At 47.0% G+C, this 23708-nt stretch overlaps 2 protein-coding genes and 1 non-coding gene across 10 annotated transcripts in view; 2 read left to right on the forward strand and 1 right to left on the reverse strand.

Annotated features, from left to right (window-relative positions):
* Nup214 (nucleoporin 214) overlaps window positions 1–23708 on the forward strand; it is a 79568-nt gene that overhangs the window by 53234 nt on the left and 2626 nt on the right. For 4 of the 5 annotated variants that reach the window (XM_006497945.4, XM_030249890.1, XM_017317375.2 and 1 more), the window contains 8 exons: window positions 3066–3156; window positions 3609–3667; window positions 5562–7328; window positions 10461–10531; window positions 11679–11835; window positions 14776–14928; window positions 19762–19933; window positions 23368–23507. In XM_006497945.4, the coding sequence (XP_006498008.1) occupies window positions 3066–3156; window positions 3609–3667; window positions 5562–7328; window positions 10461–10531; window positions 11679–11835; window positions 14776–14928; window positions 19762–19933; window positions 23368–23507 (2610 nt within the window). The remainder of the gene's footprint in view (window positions 1–3065; window positions 3157–3608; window positions 3668–5561; window positions 7329–10460; window positions 10532–11678; window positions 11836–14775; window positions 14929–19761; window positions 19934–23367; window positions 23508–23708) is intronic. The other variant, NM_172268.2, reaches the window with a different exon arrangement.
* The window catches only part of Fam78a (family with sequence similarity 78, member A), a 41504-nt gene continuing 36123 nt past the window's right edge, over window positions 18328–23708 (reverse strand). For 2 of the 4 annotated variants that reach the window (NR_151494.1, NR_151495.1), the window contains exon 3: window positions 22414–23578. The gene's annotated coding sequence lies outside the window, so the exon portion shown is untranslated. Of the gene's footprint in view, window positions 23579–23708 lie in introns of all 4 variants that reach the window. The other 2 variants (NR_151493.1, XR_003952794.1) reach the window with 2 other exon arrangements.
* Mir7674 (microRNA 7674) lies at window positions 23305–23367 on the forward strand. Its single transcript, NR_106135.1, has one exon. It is a non-coding gene; the product is annotated as a microRNA 7674 (primary transcript).

The following is a 23708-nucleotide window of genomic DNA, read 5'->3' on the forward strand; positions in this document are numbered from 1 at the left end:
GCCAGCAAACTGAAGCATAAATATTTTTAATTAAGTTAGTTTTTACAGTAGCTGGAAGTGTTTTGACCATAGGATAAATTGCTAAGGTTGTGCTTCTCCAGGGAATGACTTGACAGGACTGTCGAGGAAATGAGAAAAACTGGGGTCAGATGGGCCAGCCACAGCATCCTGGGAACTCAGCGTGTTTATTATACACACTTGCAGGAACAGAGAGGGAGAGACAGGCTTGCTAAGCCTGGTGGGAGCGGTCTCTGTAGGGAGCAGTCTCCAGGCTGTGAGTAGGGGTGTGGGGAAAGCGACAGTGGGTGTCTTCTGCACAAACTATCAGCATTCACACTTAGACCTTTCCCTTTGACATGTCCAGGACCTGTCAAGCATTCCACGCTCGCTAAGGACTCTGTTGCTTCCCAGTACCTAGCCACTGGAAGCCTATCCATGAGCATCTCTCAGTGTTTGCCGGTGATCTCCCGTAGCCGCTGGGGGGAGGGGGCACCCACGGCTTCCACTGAACAGTCTGTGCTCACTTAGTTCTGCACACCACAACTCTGTGTCTAACTTTTATTTTCATTTCCATCTGACAGCAGATTCAGAGGCTGAGCGGCACCCAGCAGCTGCCCACTTCACATAATGGCCACCAGTCAGTCAGTCAGTCAGGCACCTCCTTTCTACATCATGCAGAACCTAATTGAAGCTCTAAGTGTTCCTTATGTGCACCCCACACTCACCACTATAGGCCAAGACAAATTTAGTGGGTTCAGCAAAGACTTGAGTCATTTAGGTTGTTTTTTTTTTAAAGTTTCAAAAGGCACGATCTTACTTCTCTGAAGGCCTTTGTGGCAGGCCTGTCTCAGCCCCTCACTGTTCACTGCTGCCTTCCCTTGCAGGTGACCAAGGCTTAAGAGAGCTTTTCTCTTTGAGGCTGGAAACATCCCTGAAAACTGTTCATTGCTGAAACCTTTTCTTTTCATTTCAGATAAAGTCCCACATGGTAGCTCAGGCTAACCTGTAACTCAATATATCTGGCTCACTATAACTCAGGCTAGCCTTGCCTTTGAGCTTACAGCAATCCTCCTGCTTCAACTTCCCAAGTGAAGGGTTAAAGGCATGAGTCACCATACCTATATTTCTCTCATGAGCGCTCTCTCTCCCCCCTCCTCCTTCCTTCCCCTTCCCCTTCTCTCTCTCTCTCTCCCCACCCCCACCCTCACCCTCTCCCTCCCTCCTCTCCTCTCTCATTGTATGTGTATTTCTGGAACCTGTAGAATAACTCTCTTACTCATTAGTTATAGGAATACGTAATTGTGGCCGGGTGATGGCAGCATACACCTTTATTCCCAGCAAGGCAGGCAGGTCTCTGTGAGTTCAAATCTGGCCTGTTCTGCATAGTGAGTTCAAGTCCAGCCTGGACTACGTAGTGAGTTCCAGGTCAGCCACAGTAACACAAACCCCTGTCTGGGGGGAAAATAAATCTTGTTTTACTGATCATGACATGGTTATATGCAAAAATATCAGTGTAAAAGTACAACATGTTAAAAGTGAAAGCTGCCCTGGGAATCAGTTTTAAAGGTGCCCTTAAGAATGGTATGATCCGGGCTGGTGAGATGGCTCAGTGGGTAAGAGCACCCGACTGCTCTTCCGAAGGTCCGAAGTTCAAATCCCAGCAACCACATGGTGGCTCACAACCATCCGTAATGAGATCTGACTCCCTCTTCTGGAGGGTCTGAAGACAGTTACAGTGTACTTACATGTAATAAATAAATAAATAAATCTTAAAAAAAAAAAAAGAAAATGTAAAAAAAAAAAAAAAAAAAGAATGGTATGATCCCAGCATTCCAGAAGCAGAGGGCAGGAGCTTTCTGTGAGTTTGAGGTCAGCCTGGTCTAGAGTGAGTCCCAGGACAGCCAGGGCTACACAAAGAAACCCTGTCTTGAAAAAACACAAACAAACAAACAAGAATTTGATAGACAGATAGACAGACAGATATCTTGAGGTCTTTTGTTTGCTGCTCATTAGAATTGTTACATTATGTAGTAGGAGGGTTGTGCATACCACTGTGCTCCTGTCAGGAAGTCACCTGACATCCACAGGAGGGGCATCCTGCACAAGTTACCTCCTGTCATTTCACCAGATGGGGCCCTGGAATCCAGCTCTGGCTCTCAGTCCTGACAGCAGCTTCCTTTCCCTGCTGGGCCATCTGTCTCCCCTGCCCACTGCATTGTATGAAACACTACCAGGCATTTACTGTGTGCTGGAGACTGCTTCCCCACCCTTCCAGCCCCATCACACTTGAACATCTATTCCTCTTCCTGGCAGATCACCTTACTCGTTTATGTAATAGCTGCCTGGGATTGCGTCTGAGCAGCACTCTGCTGACAGTTGAGAGCTTCTTATACGTTAGTTATGGACAAACCTGCACTGAGCATCTTTCTACAACCCACACTGCATTTCAGTACGGAGTGAAGCTTAATTAACATGGGGTGGATAGTCAGTGTCCGCTTAGTGTCTGTGTCTAGAGTGATCATGTGTAGCAAGTGTCTGTTACCTCTATAGGTTAGGAAGGAAGGAAGGAAAGAAAGAAAAAGAGAGAGAGAAAAAGAGAAAGAAAGAAAACGTATTTTCTGAATTTCAAAAAAAAGAAAGTAAAACCTATGGAAAAGGCAGAAATGTATAGATAACTCTGAGGCCACTGCTTAGAAATGCTCACTGTATCAGCTTGCTTATCTTGGGATTTTGTCCCTGTGTATATGGAAAGCATCTGCCAGTCAGTTGATGTAGAGGATTGGTATGCTCAGCTCTGGAGTTAGGCTGCACGGAGACTGTTTTGCTGACTTTTCTGGAAAGGAGAGTGTGCCATGCCTTGACAGAACCAAAGAGCAAGACTGAGAGACCTTGAGCACAAGGTGACACACCAGCTTCCCTCGACTTAAGGCTTGTCACAAGATACACTGGAGGTCCCAAAAACTGGGGCTGTGGCTCTGGGCAACAGCACACAGTCTAAGCTGTAGGGAATTACAGAACAGCACTCCTAAGTGACTTTTGGAATGTCCTTATTTTGTCCATTTCAGGTCAAGGGACAGCCAAGACAGAGTCCGCTGCGACCTCGACTCCATCTGCTGCAGGACAGCTCAACAAGCCTTTCTCATTCGCCTCCCCAGGGTCAGTGCTAAGTCACTATCAGCCAGATCCATGAAAGTCCTGAGCTCTCACAGCTGTGCCAGTCCATCCACAGTGTTTTAACTGTTTCTGTTTTGTGGTTCAGGGTTATTATATCTACTGTTTTTAAGCCTAAGCCTCTTTTTGTTTGGCAGAGAAAGTTTGTTCCCTTCTGTAGGTCATTGGGTGTAGCACACCAGGTGTTTTCTTTTTTCTTTTATTTTTTGGTTTTCCCAGACAGGGTTTCTCTGTGTAGCCCTGGCTGTCCTGGAACTCATTCTGTAGACCAGGCTGGCCTTAAACTCAGAAATCCGCCTGCCTCTGCCTCCTAAGTGCTGATCTCTAGTTGTAAATTCTTCAAGGGCATATTGTATGAATGAATTATAAGGAGGAATATTTAAAAGCTGATGCTGTGTTAAGTTTGCTCCATTTTAACTTCTTTTTCCACTCCTCAGGACCTTTACTTTTGGGACAATCACACCAACCCCATCTTCTAGTTTCACTGCCACACCAGGTACAGTCCCTGTGTTGCATAGTGTTCTCTTGTGTTCCCCTCATGGGAGAAGTGCTGTACGTGACTGTGTGCTTTCTTTGTAACTTGTGGCTCTTCTTCAGTTGGTACAGTCAGGTTGGTAGTGATGATGTACATCAGAGACATGTTGGAGGGCTGAGAGTGGCTTGGTGGTGGGGCACCTTCCAGCACACAGGACACCCTGGCTTGAGTTCATAGCAGCAGGGCAGTAGCAGAGTGTGTAACCCAGAGCTTGATGTGGGGCTGCTGAAAAGGCTCAGCACCTGGACGAGGCCAAGCATCTCAGTGTCATTCCTGGGACCCACGTGGTAGAAGGAGAGAACTGACCACTGAAGTCATCCTCTGCCTGCACATTGTCTGTAACATGCAAACAACACAAATAAAATATTTTAATGCAATAATTTTTTTAAAAGAACTTGTTGTGAAAGAGATCTGTTTACATAACTATAAAGAGGAAAAAGACTTGCTTCTCAAAGCTTCATTTGCTGTAACATTCTAATGTTAACACACAAACTTGGTCCCAACAAGAGGTGGGCATAGTACCATGAAGTAAATGATCAAACTTGGTCCTCAACACTGGTACACATACCTGTGCTAGGAACCCAGACCCATCCAAAGACAACAGCTTTGTCACATTCCTCCAAGCTCTCTAAGTAATGAAATCAAGGAAGCCTTTACTGTGATGTGTTTTTAATTAGGAAATTTTGAGATATAAACCGTATGATGGAGTTTGAATCACTCTATAGCAGCCGTTACAGTTCTGTTGCATTTCCTTTGCAGAGTTTTGTCTTTAGCAAGTTCTCATGTAACCTCATGTCTTCTGTCACCTTTGCTGGGTCTGCTGACTCAGGCTTAGAATCTCGGCTATATAGAGGCTGAGAGAGGAAGCTCTCAAATTTAAAGCCTGTCTAGGCTGAAGAGTTGGTCCAGGCCAGCCTGGGCAACTTAGCACTGGACTTCCTCTAAATAAAAGTAGAAAGGGGCCTGGAAGACGGAGTGCAACTCTGGAACACCTGCCAGGCATAGGCAAGATCCTGCCTGTCCAGGGCTCAAGGGTCTCTCCCGTGGCTTTGCTGTGCTTTGTCGTCTGTCTGCTTTTCTTGAGTGTACTTTTGGGCTATACATATGATAAGTAAGACATCAGTCATCTTTAGTTTTTCAATCAACAAACCTTTTCTAATGTGTGCTGGGAATAGAACTTAATGCTTTGTATTTAACAAATCTTTTTTCAAAATTTTATTATGAGACATGGTGTCACCGTTACTTTGAGAAGCAAGTCTTAAGGAAATAAAAGTCAGGATGAGATGCAGCAGTAATCCTACATCAACTCTGAATCAGTACAATAATGGGTACCAACCCAAAGGCCATAAACAACATCACTAACAATATAATGCCATCTTCAGCAGGACCCTACTAAACAGATTAATTGCAGTAAAAATTATCATCTGGGTTGACACTCTGACCTTAAACGGCGAAGAGCTTTCAGTCTGGGTCCAATTGGGCTATGAGGATTACCCATACATTAGCTGATACCAAGAGTAGGAGGGAAGCCCTTACCCAGGGCACTGTGTTGAGAGCAGTCTCTTTGGGGACAATGTGTCCATTCCATGTCTCCGAGATGTCACACGTTTGTTGTGATGTGGTGATCATAAACAGAATCTTCATTCCTTCCCACTTGAGAGCTGACTCTGGGAGTGCTAATGTTCCTGTGCAGAGCAAGCGGTCATCCTGCCCTTTCACAAGAACTCTGCCATTAGAACCATACGTTTCGTCCCTGACTGAAGAGAAAGATTGCCTGAGAAGGGCAATCAGTACAAATGTGATGAATTCTATTTTGCTAAATCCAACTCTTTTCCTGGTTTCTTTTTCTTGCTAGGGGCAGGACCCCCTACTAAAGAGCCAACCCAGCTTGAGGCATTCTCATTTGGCGGGGGAGGCAAACCTTTCTCTGAGGCCATTCCTGGGAACTCCCCTGCCACAGGAGCAACATCGGCACCCAGCACTTCTGTAACAGCTGCCTCTCTGGAAGACTCTGCTCCATCCAGCAGCAAACCTGCAGCTCCTCCTGAAACTACTGTGTCCTCTGCTTCTAGCAAATTGGAAACTCCACCGTCCAAGTTAGGAGAGCTTCTGTTCCCAAGCTCTCTAGCTGGAGAGACGCTGGGGAGCTTCTCGGGCCTGCGTGTTGGCCAAGCTGAGGATTCTACTAAGCCAGTTAGTAAGGCCTCCTCCACAAACCTAGCTGGAGCCCAGCCAGCTAAGCCCTCAGGGGTTAGCTTTCCTAATACTTCAGTGTTAGGGAAGCCAGTGGAGCCCGCTGTGACCTCCTCTGTGAGCCCCGCCCCAGCAGCACCAGCCTCAGCTCTGAATGTGAGCACTAGCAGTTCCTCAGCAACTGTCTTTGGCAGTGTGCCCCTTACCAGTGCTGGACCTCCTGGGCTCATCAGTTTTGGTGGGGCTGCTTTGGCTAGTAGCAAAGCTAGTTTCTCATTTGGAAACCAGCAGACTAGTAGTAGTACAGCATCATCAGCTACCCCAACATCGACCTCAGTTGCCCCTTCCCTTCCAGCATCTTTCCCTACTTTGTCATTTGGTGGCCTCCTGAGTTCACCATCAGCTTCTTCCCTGCCCGTGTCCTCTGGTAAGAGTACAGAGGAGGCAGCACCACCAGCTGTTCCTGACAAGTCAGACAGCAGTGAAGTTTCAGCAACAACACCCTCACTTCCAGTACAGCCACAGTCAACCCAGGCATCTCTGCAAACTTCTGACCCTGTCAAAAAAGAACCTGTTCTTGTGCAGACCACAGACAGCAGCCCCAGCAGACCAGCATCTTCTGCCAGCTTTGTGGCATCCACAGAGTCCATGCCAGTAACCCTAGGGGCCCCTGACAGCAAGATAGAGGCAGTGTCTCCTGCGTCCACCTTTGCAGGGCCTGGACAGGCTGCTGTGGCAACAGCTGTTCTCCCAGGAGCAGGCTCGGCAGCCACTGAAGCATCGGGTACCCCTACCACCTCCACTGTCTCCAGCAGTAGCCCAACTTCTGCCACAGAGACAGCTGTATTTGGGACTGCCACATCTGGTTCCTCAGTCTTTACACAGCCACCTGCTGCCAGTTCTAGCTCAGCGTTCAGCCAGCTCTCCAGTAACACAGCCACTGCGCCCTCTGCCACCCCTGTGTTTGGGCAAGTGGCAGCCAGCATAACCAGCACAGCCGCTGCCACACCACAGGCCAGCAGTTCAGGGTTTGGCAGCCCTGCATTTGGTGCTTCAGCTCCTGGAGTGTTCGGACAGACAGCATTTGGGCAGACCCCAGCCTTTGGGCAAGCAACAAGCAGCCCTGCCAGTGGCTTCTCCTTCAGCCAGCCTGGGTTCAGTTCCGTGCCTGCTTTCGGCCAGTCTGTCTCCTCTACCCCCGCATCCACCAGTGCAAATGTCTTTGGAGCCACCTCGAGTACCAGCAGTCCTGGTTCCTTCTCATTTGGACAGGCTTCTACCAATACAGGAGGGACGCTGTTTGGTCAAAACAACCCTCCTGCTTTTGGTCAGAGCCCTGGCTTTGGGCAGGGAAGCTCTGTGTTTGGTGGCACCTCGGCCACTACCTCTACAGCAGCACCTTCAGGGTTTAGCTTTTGTCAAGCCTCCGGTAAGAATTTGCAGAACGTTTTGACTTTGTTCTCTTCCTGTGCTATTTAAAACATAACAGGCCTCCACTGTTCTTATAATTAGAAGAGCTAGGTTCTGTGGTTCATGCCTATAATCCTCACTTAGGATAGAGGCAGGAGGATCAGGAGTTCAAGGCTCTTGGGTACATAATACATTCAAAGCCAGCCCAGGCTATATGAAATTCTGTTTCAAAAACTAATATCCAAGATGAAGGAGGGCACTTGGTGCCCACATGGCAGGACCTGTTTTGTCCTGATTGGCTGTGCCCTGTGGCTGAGTATTGCTCCAGTTCTTTTCCTCAGCAAACTCTCTACTTTGCTGACCACAGACTACCAATTTCACAGGTTAAAACTACGCCTGTTTGCTTAAGGCCACAGCAAGTAATTTAACTCTTAATTACAATGTTTTGTTTTAATTTAGAGGCTCTAGAACTGTCATACTCAGGCAGTCAGACCTCATAGTAGACGGTGCAGGTGATAAGAGTAGAGAGGATCCAGGACTCCCTGTTTAGTTAATTGGCTCTGTGGATAATTATTTCTTTTGTAGGAAGCAGCCATGTTGCTACTTTGAATAGCAATTACACACACACAAAATGCACACATTGTAGAGTTTTTGAAGAGAAAACTGGATGCTTCATTCTGTATCCAATCTTAGCATCGACTTTTACTTCTAAAAGTTTCCAGTAGGCATGGTAATGTGGAGAGGTGTTCCAGGTTTGGCTTTCTAGTGGTTCTCTTATGAAAGGTAATTCTTGCCAGGCAATGGTGGTGAACACCTTTAATCCCAGCACTTGAGAGGCAGAGGCAGGATCATCTCAGGTAGTTCAAAGCCAGCCTAATCTACAAATGGAATACCAGGACAGCCAAGTTACACAGAGAAACCCTACACAGAAAACAACAACAACAACACAAAGAAAAGTGATAATTCTTTAGCAGTTAGGCCCCAGAAAATAAAACAAAAAATAATGGCTTCTTGTTAGACAGGATTGAACATAATTGCTGATTCATTTTTTTTTTCAGTGATAGTTTATTTGAAACAACTTGTAATTTGTTAGAAGAAATGTTTCCCTTCTTTTAATGAGTGTTAAATTCTTACCAAAACAACTATAAAGACACAGTAGGCAGAGAAACACAACTCTGAACACCACCATCCCACCCACCACCACCTGGTCTCCTCCCTGTGCCCTGAGACTGCAAGCACATGGCCTATCTGGGTGAGGGGCATTTAATGGGCAGGGAGAAGGCCTAAGACTTAAAGGAGAGTAAAATCTTGCCACTGCTTGTCCTGAGCATCAAGGACAGAACTTTAAAAAGTATGTACAAACATCATTGAGCCGGCTCACCAAATTTGGAGCCTCCCAAGGGGTCTTGTTTAAACATAGAAGTGCTTGGTTAGATCCTGGGGCCGACCTCCAGTTGTCTGTTCTCCGGGAAACTCCACCCTGCTTAGTTATAGGCCTGCATCCCTTGCCTCACTTCCAGTTGTACCTGGCAGAAGAGACTCCACTCTGATGGAATCCAGTACTTGAGTGTATGTAGATAGGGAGAATGATTGCTGGTGTGGGTCACTGGCAGTACTCTTGTTAGCCAAGATCGTGACGGTATGCCACCCGCCACCACCTGACCTGGTAGGAGAGAAGAGTTCAATCCTAGGGACTTTTAGAATGCTAACAGTGAGGTAAGAACCTCGCAATCGGCCCTCCACATGTATGGGTTCTGTACCTGCAGATGTGGCCCTCCATGGATTGAAATAACTAGGGAAGATCTATGCTGACCATGTACACTTTTTCTTGCCATTATCCCTGAGCAGGACAGAGTAGCAGCTAGTTGACATAGTCTCTCCAGTATACTTCCGTGTACCATAAGTCATCCCAAGGTGATGGAAGATATGTGGGAGCCTGGACACACGGGCTCAAACACCACAGCGTGCCACGTCATGAAAGAGACTACTGCATCCTCAGATTTTATATCTGGGTACTCTCAGAGATCTAGAATTTATGGATACCAAGAACAGCTGTGTTTACATAGAATTTTCTCCATTTCCTCAGTGGGGAAGCGTTTTTTTTTTAATTGTTAATATATTTATTGACATTTTTGTGTGTGTTTGCATGCATGTATATAATACAATTTGATCAGAATCACATATCTCCAGCCCCCTATCTTACCCTCCTCTCTGGAACCCTTCCTTTCTAACAACCCCTCCTGCTTTCTGTTTCTTTTCTTTCTTAATGACTGGCTGAGTTTAACAGTTTGATTAGCTTTTATGAACGTAGGTATGGGATTGCTTACTGGATCACAAACAACTATCCATAAATACACTTCTGGAGAAAAATTACTCCCCTTCTCCAGTAGCCATTAACTACCAGTAGGTCCTCAACTAGACGTAGGGTGTTATGAGTTCCGCCCCCTCTGTCCTGGACTGTTAGCAAGCAGGAAATGGTTCCTGCTGTGGGCCCCTGAGCACAGCAGTCATGTCGTATTTAGAAAACAGTTTTACTCTCTTCCTGCCGATGGTCATGCTCTTCAATTCTTTATACTTCTTGCTCTGTCTTCCAAAGTATTCTGGGAGCCTTTAGTCCAACTTAGGGTAAGACACCGGACAGTCTCTTAGTCTCAGCACAGTTAGCAGTCTCTTCACTAACCAACTGCCCACTTCAAAAAGCTGCTGTGACTAAGACTGAGAGCAGTGTTAATCTGTGGGTGTAAGTACAAGTATTCAGAAAGAAATTGGACTTGTCTATTTAGCAGAACAACAATAATAGCTTCTCCCCGCCAGTGTATGACCTTGTCAGCCTGGGATTTTAACCAGTTTGTTTACAGTGCCAGGAATGAATTTCCTCCTGTGGAGCAGGCCTCTAAGCAGAAAGTGATAGTTTACTTCCATACATTCATGCCATGGCTACATAAATAGGCCTATCTTTTCCAGCGGTTTAGTACTGGAGCAGGTACACTCACCCCTGGAGAAGGCCAGTGATGGCTTTTACATCCAGTGACGTTCATAACACATCTATAGGCTGTGGGTGTTTTGATTGGGTTTGGGTTTGGGTTTGGGTTTAATTTTGATGTTTAAAAAAGATTTCTCCAAATTGAATCTTTGTCTTTGTGTCTTACAGGTTTTGGGTCTAGTAATACTGGTTCTGTGTTTGGCCAGGCAGCCAACACTGGTGGGTCAGTCTTTGGCCAGGTAAGTATACATGATTGTCTCTCTCTGTGTGATCATCTGTCTAGTTTTTTCCCAGTGTAATAGACTTAGTTTATGCTCAGGGTCCAGGCTGGCAAGCAACCACATACAGTTCCTTTTTCCTTCTTTTTCTTTTCCTTTTTTCTTTTCTTTTTCTTCTTTTCCTTTTTCTTTTCCTTTTTCGGATTCTTTCCAGACAGATTTCTCTGAGTTGCTCTGGCTGTCCTGGAACTCACTCTGTAGACCAGGCTGGCCTCGAACTCAGAAATCTGCCTGCCTCTGCCTCCCGAGTGCTGGGATTAAAGGTGTGCGCCACCACGCTCGGCACATTCTAATTTTAGTACAGTGATATGCGTAAGCAAGCCCTCATTTCTCTATAACGGTTCATTTCCCAACATTTTGAAGTGAGCAGGTTTCTGTCTCACACCACCGTGCCCCTCAGCTGGCAGTCCCCATTGTTCCTCTGCACTGCTGCCTTTCCTAAAGCCTGTCTTATTCTGCATCATCACCCAATGTCAGCTTAACTAATGTGAGCAGCCCCCAAACCACAAGCTGGTCTCTGAAAGGACCGGATTCTAAACAGAAAGAGTGCCTGGAGCTTGTGCAGCTCTGAGTCAGCATGTGCCCCGAGTGCAGCATCCTCTGAGTGTTTGGATGCAATTCAACAGTGCTCATCATTTCAGCAACGGGGCTAATTTAGGCTGCTCTTGGCAGCACTGGGCAAGTCATTGTGAATGAGAAGTGCACAGTGGAGAGAAACGCCTGTAAATCACGAGTCATTGCTCATGACGTCACCTGACACTAGTGAAGACATCGGAGCTTCTCCCTGTTCTCAAACGATTTGTAAATCTGTAATGCTTGGTTTCCCTGCCCCTGGTATTGAGTCAGACAGTGCAGAAAGCATGGCAGATAAGCATTGCCACCTACTCTAAATGCAGTAACCAAAGAACCTCAGATTTGTAGGGAGCCTTCCAGAATCAGCCTCTCCTGGGGCTGTTCCAGAGTGTCTCTTCCAGAGATGGTGAGAGTTCTCTTTGCCCATCTGCCCTGGCTGTGGGCTGTCCAGCCAGGCTGTGCCTGCAGTTTTACAATGATCTCTAATCCTTCCTTGCTTCCTATTCCCCTCCTCACCCCCACTTGTTTTTTTCAGCAGTCATCCACTTCCAGTGGTGGCGTGTTTGGGTCTGGAAATGCTACAAGAGGGGGCGGTTTCTTCAGTGGCCTTGGAGGAAAACCCAGCCAGGATGCTGCCAACAAAAACCCCTTCAGCTCAGCCGGTGGGGGCTTTGGATCTACAGCTGCCCCAAGTGAGTTGAGAAGAGTTTTCCCAGCTCCGCGACCCACTCATGTCAAAGCTTCAAATACAAATACAGAAGAAACAAATACAGAAAGGGCTGAAGCTAGAGAGGGTCTTCACCTACACTGCTCTACTTTTGTGGTTATTGTTGTTTTAATAAGGAGTCCTCCTTACCTATGAAAGGACAGTAGAGCTTTGGGGACAGATGAGTGTGACAGGCTGCTTCTGTTTTCTCTCCTAAGGCCACGCTCACTCTTGTTTTCTACCCTGAGGTTACCTGAAGGCAGTGTGACAGACAGCAGCCATGAGCCCCACCCAGGCACAGGGCTTCTGCTCACCTGACTCCTCTGACGCTGAAGTGCACTAGTGTGGGCTCGGGCCTGCATGTTTCTCTGATTTACCTCTGCTGCCTTTTCCCCCGAAGCTGGATTTCCTAGCACGTTTTTCTCCACCTGATTTCCCATGTTGTGTTGATCTGTCTATCACGGTTAGAAGGAAAAGATGCTATAGACTGCTGCAGTGGATGGATGGCAAGTTGTATTCTTGCCATCCTTGCCTTACCTGCTTCCACTTAAGTGCTGTGTTGAGCTGTCCACATTAATGAGTGTAGTGTCTGCATCTCTCAGCTCTTTTCCTCATATTAAGGCCTGTGGCATGAAGAGCAATGTTTTCTGTCTCAGATTTGCTCTTGTGGTTGTATGGATCAGGGATTTGTTGTCCTGATGTCTCTGCTCTGATAACATGTGGCAGGATTGCTTGGCCAGGCACTTCCTCCTAGATCATCAGGCTGTGACAGGAGGGATTTAGGACCTACGGTGAAAGGACCTCAGAAATTGTATTCTCAAAAACTGTTCTGCAGGTGAACAACAGAATCCTGATAAGTAAAGCAAAAATAGGTTCATTTGAAGGCAGGGGCTGAGAGTCCTGATGTAATGGAAATGCTTGACCACCTGTCCTCCGGGACTGAAAGACTCTGTGTAGCAAATGCTGTAAAACCCCGGTCCTTTCAGATGAAAGTGAGAAAAGAACAGATGTGACACTCAGCTCACATACATGTTACATGCTAAACACAGCCCACGGCATCATCACTGGTCATGCTGGTTGGAAATTGAGGTGGATCCCAGATTGTTTTTTTTTTTTTTTAATATTTATTTGTTTATTATATGTAAGTACACTGTAGCTGTCTTCAGACACTCCAGAAGAGGGAGTCAGATCTCATTACGGATGGTTGTGAGCCACCATGTGGTTGCTGGGATTTGAACTCGGGACCTTTGGAAGAGCAGTCGAGTGCTCTTACCCACTGAGCCATCTCACCAGCCCGAGGCCGTGTTATTTACCAGCCAGTTTGTTAATGGCTTAGATGTGTCATATCCCTGTAAGCATCCGTCTGCACCAGTCCATCTCTGGCACCATGGCTTTTGCTCGTCAGCTGGCCTTCTCCCAGAGGTCAGTCTGAGCTAGTGTGCACTAGCCCATGGAAGTCGACCTTGTACATCCCTGCCCATGCCCAATTATGTGTCTGAAGTCAGCTGAAAAGAGTGTTGACCGAGAGGGAGTGAGCACCCCTGACTCCCCTCTCTGTGGGTGGTTGTTAAACAGCCTCCATACCAGACAGCTGGTGGTCTTAATGGTTTTTTATGATTTCTTAAGTAAAGGGATCAGGGTCTTATTAAACCCTAGGACCAAGTCCATGCAGGCTAGTGAGAGGCAGGAGCTGGAAGAGCTGAGCTGCATCCTTCTCCAGTCTGCAGTGACTGCCTTGCTCCCTGTTGACTCTGGCATCCCATGCTCACAAGCACTGCTGTTCTCCTGGTTGAAGTCCATGAGTTTCCTGCCCACCTGTCACAGAGGCCTTCTCCATTACCGTGGTCACAGCCCCACCCCATGCCCAACTTTGTTATGGTCGGGAAATCCATCTCAAATCAAATATTCTTAAGCTGCTTTTCTTTTGCAGCTTAAGTTCTGATGCAGAAATCTTTGGCAGCTTCCTACCAATGATAGGATAGAGTCTGAGCTCACTTCAGTCTAGATGACCAAGACAGACAATCTGAGAAGACTGTAGTAGGAGATGGGGGTATCATGTGATGTCTGTGTATACATACATATACATATACATGTATATGTATGTATGTATATATATGTGTGTGTGTGTGTGTCTACACATGTCCAAGGAAAAATGTTTTTGAAACATTGACCATTTCTTCACGGTGAAGACGTTTTAAAAATGCTATTAGCTTTAAAAACATAAACTGTACACGCACGCCATTACCCATAGCAGCTTCTCCCTGCCTTGTCATGGGTGTAAACAAATTTCAACAAAACGGGGGCTGGAGAGATGGCTCAGCTGTTAAAAAGCACCAACTGCTCTTCCAGAGGTCCTGAGTTCAATTCCCAGCAACCACATGGTGGCTCACAACCATCTGTAATGAGATCTGACGCCCTCTTCTGGTGTACATGAAGATAGAGACCATGTACTCATATACATTAAATAAATAAACTTTTAAAAAAAAATTTTTTTTTTCAACAAAACATAGTCATCCAAACGCTGTAAGGACTTAGGGATTATTCCTGACCCCGCCTCTCTCCTCCTTGGGTCAGAGAGCAGTGGCAGGACTCTGCACAGCCCAAGCAGCAGCCAGCATGCTGGCAGCCCTGTGCTGGGCCACACCCTGCTCTGACTCTGAGTCTTGTAGTTTGACATGAGAGAGATGTGATCTGGCCTTGTTGTATAGACGTTTAAGCACAGGAGGCAAGCACTGGTTGCCCTTGGTGGATGGACCAAGACCTCTGGGAGACCTGCACCTGAGTGTCGGTGATTTCAGACCCAGCATCTGCAGCTCTGCTGGGCTGTGCCATTGCTCCTGTCCAGAGACTCGGCTGATCTGACTCCTTTCTGTCTTCTGAGCTTCTCCTATTCAAGCTCCCTCACACCTGTTCTTGTTCCCTTTAGATACCTCTAATCTGTTTGGAAACAGTGGAGCTAAGACATTTGGAGGGTTTGGCAGCTCATCCTTCGGGGAACAGAAGCCTGCCGGCACATTCAGCTCTGGCGGTGGGAGCGTAGCATCCCAAGGTTTTGGATTTTCCACTCCAAATAAAACAGGTAACCCGCGAGTGAGCCATGCTCATCTGTGTGCGTGTGTGAATGACTTGTGAGCTTATAGAAGGTGCCCCTTTGGAGGCAACATCCTTGTGTGCTTATCTCAAGGGGCTGGGATCACAGTAAGAAGTCACTTTGTTCTCCAGTGTATTTTTATATTTATTGAGAATCTACTGCATTTCTAATACATAAGACGTGCTTTTAAAAAAAGAGAGAGAAACTGGGCTGGAGAGATGGCTCAGCGGTTAAGAGCACTGACTGTTCTTCCAGAGGTCCTGAATTCAATTCCCAGCAACCACATGGTGGCTCACAACCATCTGTAACCCTCTACTAGTATGTCTGAACCCAACTACAGTGTACTCATATAAATAAAATAAATCTTTGAAAAAAAAATTTTAAAAAGAGGAGAGAGAGAGAGAGAAACCAGATGTGGTGGCATACTCCTTTAATCCCAGCTCTCCAGAGGCAAAGGCAGGCAGATCTCTGAGTTTGAGGACATCCTGATCTCATGAATGAGACCCTGTCTGCAAAAACAAAACAAAACAAAACAAATGTCTTTTATAAAGAGGAGATATGTAATATAGCACTTAAAAGAATGTAATATTCTCAGAGTCCGTCTCACAGTGCTGAAGGCTCAGGCCCTCGTCCCTGGGCCGCCTTTCCATCCCAAGTCATTGGTTTAGGCGTTTGTCTGAGTGTTTTCTCTGAGGTAGTATCTCCCTGTACAAGCAAAGCTGCCCTGAATTCATGATACTTTGTCTCAACCTCCTGGACACTGGGATCATGGGTCTGGGCCACCCTTTTTAATCTTTTACTAGAAATACACATCTATAAAATTTTAAATAATTTTTATACATTTTCATTAAAGGTCCTAAAAGGTGCATTATTATGAAATGTGTTATATGTTTGTTTATTTTATGTGTGGGAATGTTTGCCTTCATGTGTATCTGTGAACCGTGTGGATCCTGGTGTTCATGGAGGTCAGAACATGGAGCTGGATACCTTGGAAATGGAGTTACAGATAGTTGTGAGCTGCTACATGGGTGTGGGAATCGAACCTAGGTCCTGAAAGAGCAGCCGTTGTTTTTCTTTTTTTAAGTTTATTTATTTTATTTTATGTATATGAGTACACTGTAGCTATACAGATGGTTGTGAGCCATCATGTGGTTGCTGGGAATTGAATTTAGGACCTCTGCTCGCTCTGGGCGGCCCCTCTTGTTCTGGCCCAAAGATTTATTTATTATTATAAATACACCATAGCTATCTTCAGACACACCAGAAGAGGGCGTCAGATCTCATTACAGATGGTTGTGAGCCACCATGTGGTTGTAGGATTTGAACTCAGGACCTTCAGAAGAGCAGTTAGTGCTCTGAACCGCTGAGCCAGCTCTCCTGCTCCATGAAACACATTGTTAAATTCTGTCACCTGCCTGTCTGCAGTCTGTCACTGCCTGCAATGCTGGTCTTATTGGTGGGAGACTGGAGTGAGGGTTTTGGGAGGGGGCAGGATGGTCCTCTGGAAAGGGAGCCGAGCCTCTAGCAATCTGTCCTCCTCGGGAGTGGGCAGTACTGTTTGCCCTTGGATGGATGGCCTGTTTTGAATAGTTCCCTGCCTGAGGAGGTGACGCTGATCTTGGAGTGGCTGACCCAGATTAGAAAGTGACCCTGAGGTGCAGTGGCTTTTAGATTCATGCTGTGTTTCTTTCTAAAACCCTGGCTTGACAACTGAGTCCTAGGTTACTAGTTCTTAGCATCTTTTCCTTAGAATTTGGTAAAAGGTACTAGAAATAGGCATTGCAACTTCGTTTGGGGGCTACATACAGAATAATTAAAAAATGAAAAGGACACAGCTTTTAGCTCTAATACAAGGACAAGTTTGGAGCTGGTGGTACTGACAGTCAGCATGGCCACTTGGCAACCTTTCTTTTTTTTTTTTTCTTTTTTCTTTTTCAAGGCAGGGTTTCTCTGTATAGCACTGGCTGTCCTGGAACTCACTTTGTAGACCAGGCTGGCCTCGAACTCAGAAATCCGCCTGCCTCTGCCTCCCCAGTGCTGGGATTAAAGGTGTGCACCACCACGCCCGGCTTCTTTTTTTGGGGAGGGGGGTGCAACCTTTCTTAAAAAACAAACTGGGTGGCTCCTGATCAGTGGCCTCCCACACAGCTCATGACATGTACACAAGGAAATCAAATAAGCATGAACACTTGAGAAATGTTACATTGTTAACCACTGAGCCTTTCTATCTTTTTAGGCACCTGATGTTTCCTTTACTTCTTCTGTTCTGGGTTCTGGGGTGTGGCTCTGTGTTCCACATTGTCCTGGTGGACTTAAATTGAGAAGCTGGTGAATGTGTTTTCTGTCTTAGAAAAAATATACCTCCCACCTAGACATTTGTTTTCCTAATTCTGGCTTTTCTATTTGGTGAGCATCTAGAATGAGGACTGACAGGGACCCAGGCATCTGAGCAGACAGAGGAGAATGTCTGCCCTGCACTCAGCTTGCCCACGCGCTCAGTGAGCACTGTCCTGAAGGTGGATTGAAGGACTTGGACAGAAGGCTGGGGTGCACTCAGTGGGAGTACGTGCGCTCAGGAGCCTGTGAGGGGATCAGTCAGACTTCCAGCTCAAAGGAGCAGCATCAGCCCCTCACTGTAAAAGCGATTTCAGGCAGAGCCTTTGGATGAGCCTTTGAAAACTCGTGTCTGTTCCTCCTCCCTTCAGAAAACACTGTGTCAGAGCTAACGCTATTGGAGGCCACCACAGAAGGGACAGGAGACGAACCTCACCATGGCCTCACAGCCAGCCAGCCCGGGGTCTGCAGGCGTTTCTTCGTCAGTTAGAAAGCAGGACACATGACAGGGCCATGAGAGGTTCCAATCCCAGCTCTGCCACCTACCCATGCTGCAGTTAGATGAGAAGGTAATCTGAGAGCTTGGCACCACTGGAGGAAGGGCCCAGGCCAGCCAGGAGAGGGTGGGAGCTGCCTTGATGCAGCTGCCACCGCCCCTGGAAGCCCAGAGACTGGAGTGTCTGGCCAGCAAACCTGCTTCTTGGTTGCTCAGTCAGACACTCAGCCTGCAGCTGAGCTCCTGCTCTCTCATTGGAGGGAGTCGCCTGACCCCAGAACTAACACCAAAGCAGCCATTCTCTCATTTAGCTACACACCAAGTTTGTTTTGCTTTTGCACGTGTGCCTGCCTGTCTGTTTGCTGGCTCTCCTGCCAGCTCCTCTCCAGGTTAATTTCTTGGGTCATAAAACCTCTCATTTTTTTGCTCACATTCCAGCAAGAAGTCTAAACAATATTGAATACGAGGTGCGAGATGTAACCTTGTATGTCTAGGAAGAAAGTGCAACTAGATCTGTGGTCAATTTAAATAATTAAAGGACAATGGTTTTTTAGCACTTTTTTTCCATTCTGTTTATGTTTGTAAGCCACCAGTCTCCGTAGCACAGCCTGGAATTTCACTCAAGGTTTTAAAAGACAGAGTAGTAACCCAAACACGAGCCACGGCAATGTCTCCTCAGCTGTGCAGCCCTGTGAACGATAGACACAGAATTCAATTGCAAGTAGCAGCCGCTGCTCGCCTGACTGCTCTCATGCCCTACATTTGATCTTCTGATCACGGTGGCAGGAGCGGGTGTGAGGACGATAAAGCAGATCCGCCACTTGAACAGGAGATTTGCTGTCAGCAGTAATGACCCTGCCTCTAATCTGAGCTCAGCATACCCTCACTACCCTTCTCTTCTGAACCTCAGAACTAGAGCAAATCTTGGAGGTTTGGGGATACCTCAGGAACAGTCCCAGGAGGCTGCCTGGTGCTGGACCTGACCCAGTTCTGTTGTCTCCGTCTTGCCTGTAATGGCCTAGAGTCCTGATCTGGGCGCTTAGGCCATCCTCACAGCCATCTTAACACCTGGTCACATTTATACTGTAGCCTTCATCCAAAATGAGAGTCAGTGCGCTTTATAGTCATGCCACAAGTCAGGGACATTGGTGATAGGCCCACAGCCACTTGCCTGTAAATAAATAAAAGGTATGTGGCTGGGTGCCAGCCTGCACCACCCTGCTTCTGTTGTGACCCAGTTCATGGGTTCTGCCAGGGAAGGGGCTTTGAACCTCCGACTTTATTAGCTGGGTTTAGTTAGTCTTTACATATTCTTAAAATTTCAATCTCTTTAAAATATCCATCTCTTTTAAAAATCCAAAGTCTTTTTAAATTAAAAGTCTCTTAACTGTGGGCATCACTAAAACAGTTTCTTCCTTCAAGAGGGAAAATATCAGGGCACAGTCACAATCAAAAGCAAAAATCAATCTCCAACCGTCCAATGTCTGGGATCCAACTCACGATCTTCTGGGCTCCTCCAAGGGCTTGGGTCACTTCTCCAGCCATGCCCTTTGGACATGAAACTAGGAGCCTGCTGTGTGTATTAGTAAACAGTAAAGCCTGTCACCCTGCCACTGCTGGTTGAGACACTAGCTTTGGGGATGGGTTTCTATGAAGAGTCACAGATATCATGGGGCTAGAAAGCAACCTGCAATGGACCTGCTGTGTTTAAGGTGGTTTGTTCTCAACAGGACTTGAGATAGGTTCCACCTGCCTCAGGGAGGCATTAGGGTGCTCAGATCTCTTAGTGCCACAGACCCTCTGCTCCTAGTGGGAGGAGCCGTGTGGCTGAGGGATTGAGGTTGGGGTATTGTGCTTTTTGGCTTCTTGTGTTGGAATTACTGACGTCCTCTCTCCCTTTCTCCTCTTTTGATTTGGTTTCTGACTGCTTGATGCCTTCTTTCCTGTCTCCTTTTCTTTCTCCCTGTTCTGTTTGCCTCTGTTTTGCTCAGGTGGCTTCGGTGCTGCTCCAGTGTTTGGCAGCCCTCCTACTTTTGGGGGATCCCCTGGGTTTGGAGGGGTGCCAGCATTCGGTTCAGCCCCAGCCTTTACAAGCCCTCTGGGCTCGACGGGAGGCAAAGTGTTCGGAGAGGGTACTGCGGCTGCCAGCGCAGGCGGATTCGGGTAAGCTGCAGGTGGGACCTGGGAAAACCACAAACTTGTGCCAGCCCAAAGCACCAGGGCCTGTCATTCTTACATTCTCTAAACCACACAGTGACCTGGCGGCCTTGCCTTTAAGTAGACAAAAAAAGTTGCTAGATGTCTTTTTCTCAGGACAAGGCACATTGTGAGCAGGTTCTTAAATCATTGGCCACAGCATTGCTGGCTGTCAGTGCACAGCATGCAGGACATCAATAACCTGTTCTCTGGACCAGGTTTAGCTGCAGCCAGGTCTGTTTCTCAGGTGGTCCTTATATTAGAAAGTCCTGAAGAAAGAGTTAGGATTGTTTTCTTGAGGTGCCAGTTGGTCTTTAGCAAACAACTCCTAGAACATAGGACACCAATGGGATAACCCCCACTCAAGACTGCTGTTCTCTTGGCTGTCAACAGCTGCTCTATACACATCCTACACACATCCTCATTAGAAAATCCCATGACTGGGGCTAGAGAGATGGCTCAGCAGTTAAAAGCACTGACCAATGTTCCAGGGGACTCAGGTTCAAATCCTAGCACCCACATGGCAGCTCACAATTGTCTGTAGCTCCAAGATCTGATACCCTCATACAGATGTACATGCAGGCAAAACAACAACATATATAAAATAAAAATTAAATAAAGATGAAAATACCAAAAAGAAGGGGGAGTTTCTTCTAGTGGCCCTAGAATTTTAGTCTCATTGCCAGAACCCCAAGAAGTAGCCTTTGCGGCACTGTACCGTCTCAACTAAGTATATATATATATGTGGTGAAGTCTACAGAGAGTCCCTCATCTGAAGGAGAGACTGATGCCTAAAGTAGACCCAGACGGACTCATCCTCAGTGCTCAGCTCAGGACAGGGATCTGAAGGGGAAGAGTAACATGGGTGTTGGACATGAGCCAGCAGCGGCTTTATCCTGAAAAGAGATCACATTCTTAACAAACTCGGCTCCACAGAGGGATGCTAGAGCATTCAGGAAGAGCATGCAAGAGGACAGGCACGCCTCAGATTTCTTGTACAGGCTAAGGAATCTTGGTCATTTATCCTTGGGGAAACTCCAAGAACAACAGTTAAAGAGAACTTCCAGAAGGGAGAGTTGAGAAGTGCTCTAAGCCTGTGTTTTACACAGTTCTGGATGGACTCCATCTGTATACACTGTGAATCTTAAGGTTTTGTTAAGTTACTTGAAAGCAGCTGTTTGCTTTACTAGCAGAGAAGTCTCTTGAGGGTTGTAAGTGTAGCTCTATGGTAGGGACTTACTGGGTGCCCTCCCATTCCTAAGTGAGTCCCCAGCACCACATTCACAGTGCTAGCGTTTCTCCACATGGGTAACAGGCACCTATTGAGGATGCTGAAGAAGTAGGGTTGTAGACTCTGAAGCTAGCACAGGCTACATAGGAAGACCCTGTGCCAAATAGTAATGATAAAGAATTTAAAATAGAGCTGGGGGGCTGGAGAGTTGGCTCAGCAGTTAAGAGCATTGACTGCTCTTCCAGAGGCCCTGAGTTCAAAGCCCAGCAACAACATGGTGGCTCACAACCATCTGTAATGGGATCTGACACCCTCTTCTGGTGTGTCTGAGGAGATCAACAGTGTACTCACATATATGAAATGAATAAATAAATCTTTAAAAAATGAATAGAATTGGGAAGATAGTTCAGTCAATAAATACCACGAAAGCATAAAGACCTGAGTCCAATTCCCAGCACCCACATAAAAAGCTGAGCAGGACAGCATGTGGTTGGGGTTCCCATACTGAGGAGGCATGTCTTGGAGGCTTGCCAGACACTGAGTCTCAGCCCCAGGTCTCAGTGAAACCCTGTCTGTAAAAATAAGGTGGTGTCATGCAGTGGTGGTGCATGCCTTTAACCCCAGCACTTGGGAGGCAGAGGCAGGCGGATCTCTTGAGTTTGAGGCCAGCCTGATCCACAGAGTGAGTTCCAGGACAGCCAGGGGGCTACACAGAGGAATCCTGTCTCGAAAAACTAAAAAATAAATAAATATATATATATAATATCTAGGTCACTTAGGCTGACCCACACGCATGGGAGGTTAGAGGAGAGAACGGAATATCTTAGTAATCATGACTGACTGGCACATTTTCTAGGGCTAGTAAAACGTACCAGCACAGACATTCAATCTCTGGGAAAACAATTGTGTGCCTGGTCACTGGTGGTAGCCTAACCCTGACAGAGATCTCAGGTCAGCCCTAGAGTAGGAGCACAGGGACAGCTGGACACCTGGGAGCAGTGCAGAGAGGCCCTGGTGTATGAGGCCATGGACTGCCTGGCTTCCCTTTGTAACTTAGGCATTTAGCCTATCCTGTCTCCTTCCAAGAAACACCAACTCCTCTCTCCCTGACCTCTTGGGGACCCCCACTGAACCCCTCAAAATGTCTTAGGTTATATCTTCAACCCCATTTGGTCAAGCAAATCTGGAAGGAGAACCCTTGAACGAGGATTGTTCTAGGTGAGGTAGCAGGAGAGAGAAAATTTCTCCGTTGCTTCGTGTATTTATTGATTTTTATGAAACACAATTCTGCGTGAAATAACTTGTAAAGTGTCCCCTCACACACACACGAAAGGGAAACATGATGACTTATCTTCATATCTCATATGCAGGGGGCCCTTGGTAAACCAAGTCATTAAAGCAGATAGGCCACCGATAGGCTTAGTAAGTAAAAGCACTCACCTCACCGTGAAAGCTGCTGCCTCAAACCATGATGGAAGGAAAGAATGTATTCTCTACAGTTGTCCTCTGACCACCATGACACTCTGTCACACGCATGCCAGCATCCGCACACACATCACACACACGTAGTCTTACTAAAAAGTGAGTGGAGAGCTGGGCATGCAGCTCAGTGGGAGGCGTGCTGAGCCCTCAGGAAGCCTTAGCTTGCACTTCGCACTGTAACCAGGTGTGGTGACACACATCCCAGCAAAGGATAGAAGGAGTGGAATCACCAGACTCCACAGCACTAGCTTGTGAAACCAGCCCTCAGGAGGCTGAAGCAGGAGGAGTATTTGAGGCCAGCATAGGCAACATAGAGTCGCCAAGGCAGAGGGGGACTGGCAGGGATGAGGCCACGCAGGTGGTGAAGAGATGAGAATGTCGCTCTCAGTGAGGGTGTCCAGGAGGAGAGCGGGAAGTGTGTTTGCTCTCAGGGACCTGGAGTTAGTCAGTGCTAAGGACTCAGGTCCCCAGGTGGATCTCACACTATGTTTCTGATGTCTTCCTTCTCAGAGCCACGGTAAAGGCTTACTCTGGGCTAGAAGCCGGTTTCCTCTGAGTCTGTTGACTCGGTCCAAGCTTGTCACCACAGCTCCTGTGTGGTACATCCAAGACAGGTGACAGTGAGTGAGGTGTGGGCAGCATGAGGACTAGGGCCATGACAACCCTGTCCCATTCTCACCGCACCCAGGTTCGGGAGCAGCGGCAATACTGCATCCTTCGGTACCCTCGCCAGTCAGAACGCACCCACCTTCGGGTCCTTGTCCCAGCAGACCTCAGGCTTTGGGACCCCGAGCAGTGGATTCGCTGGGTTTGGATCGGGCACAGGAGGTAAACAGCTGTGTTCTTTCCTCCCACAGAAGAATAGGTGTTCCTGGACACTCAGCCCAGGGTCTTAAAAACTGAAGTGACAAAAAAAAAAAAAACATTGGTTAAATAGACTGGCAACATTGTGCCATTTCTGAAAAATTCAAAGAAATTACTGAGTTCACTTTCTGTTAGAATTTTAGAACTAATCTGTACAGTGCTCTG

Source organism: Mus musculus, chromosome 2 (genome assembly GCF_000001635.26).
Source record: "Mus musculus strain C57BL/6J chromosome 2, GRCm38.p6 C57BL/6J".
Lineage (NCBI taxonomy): Eukaryota > Metazoa > Chordata > Mammalia > Rodentia > Muridae > Mus > Mus musculus.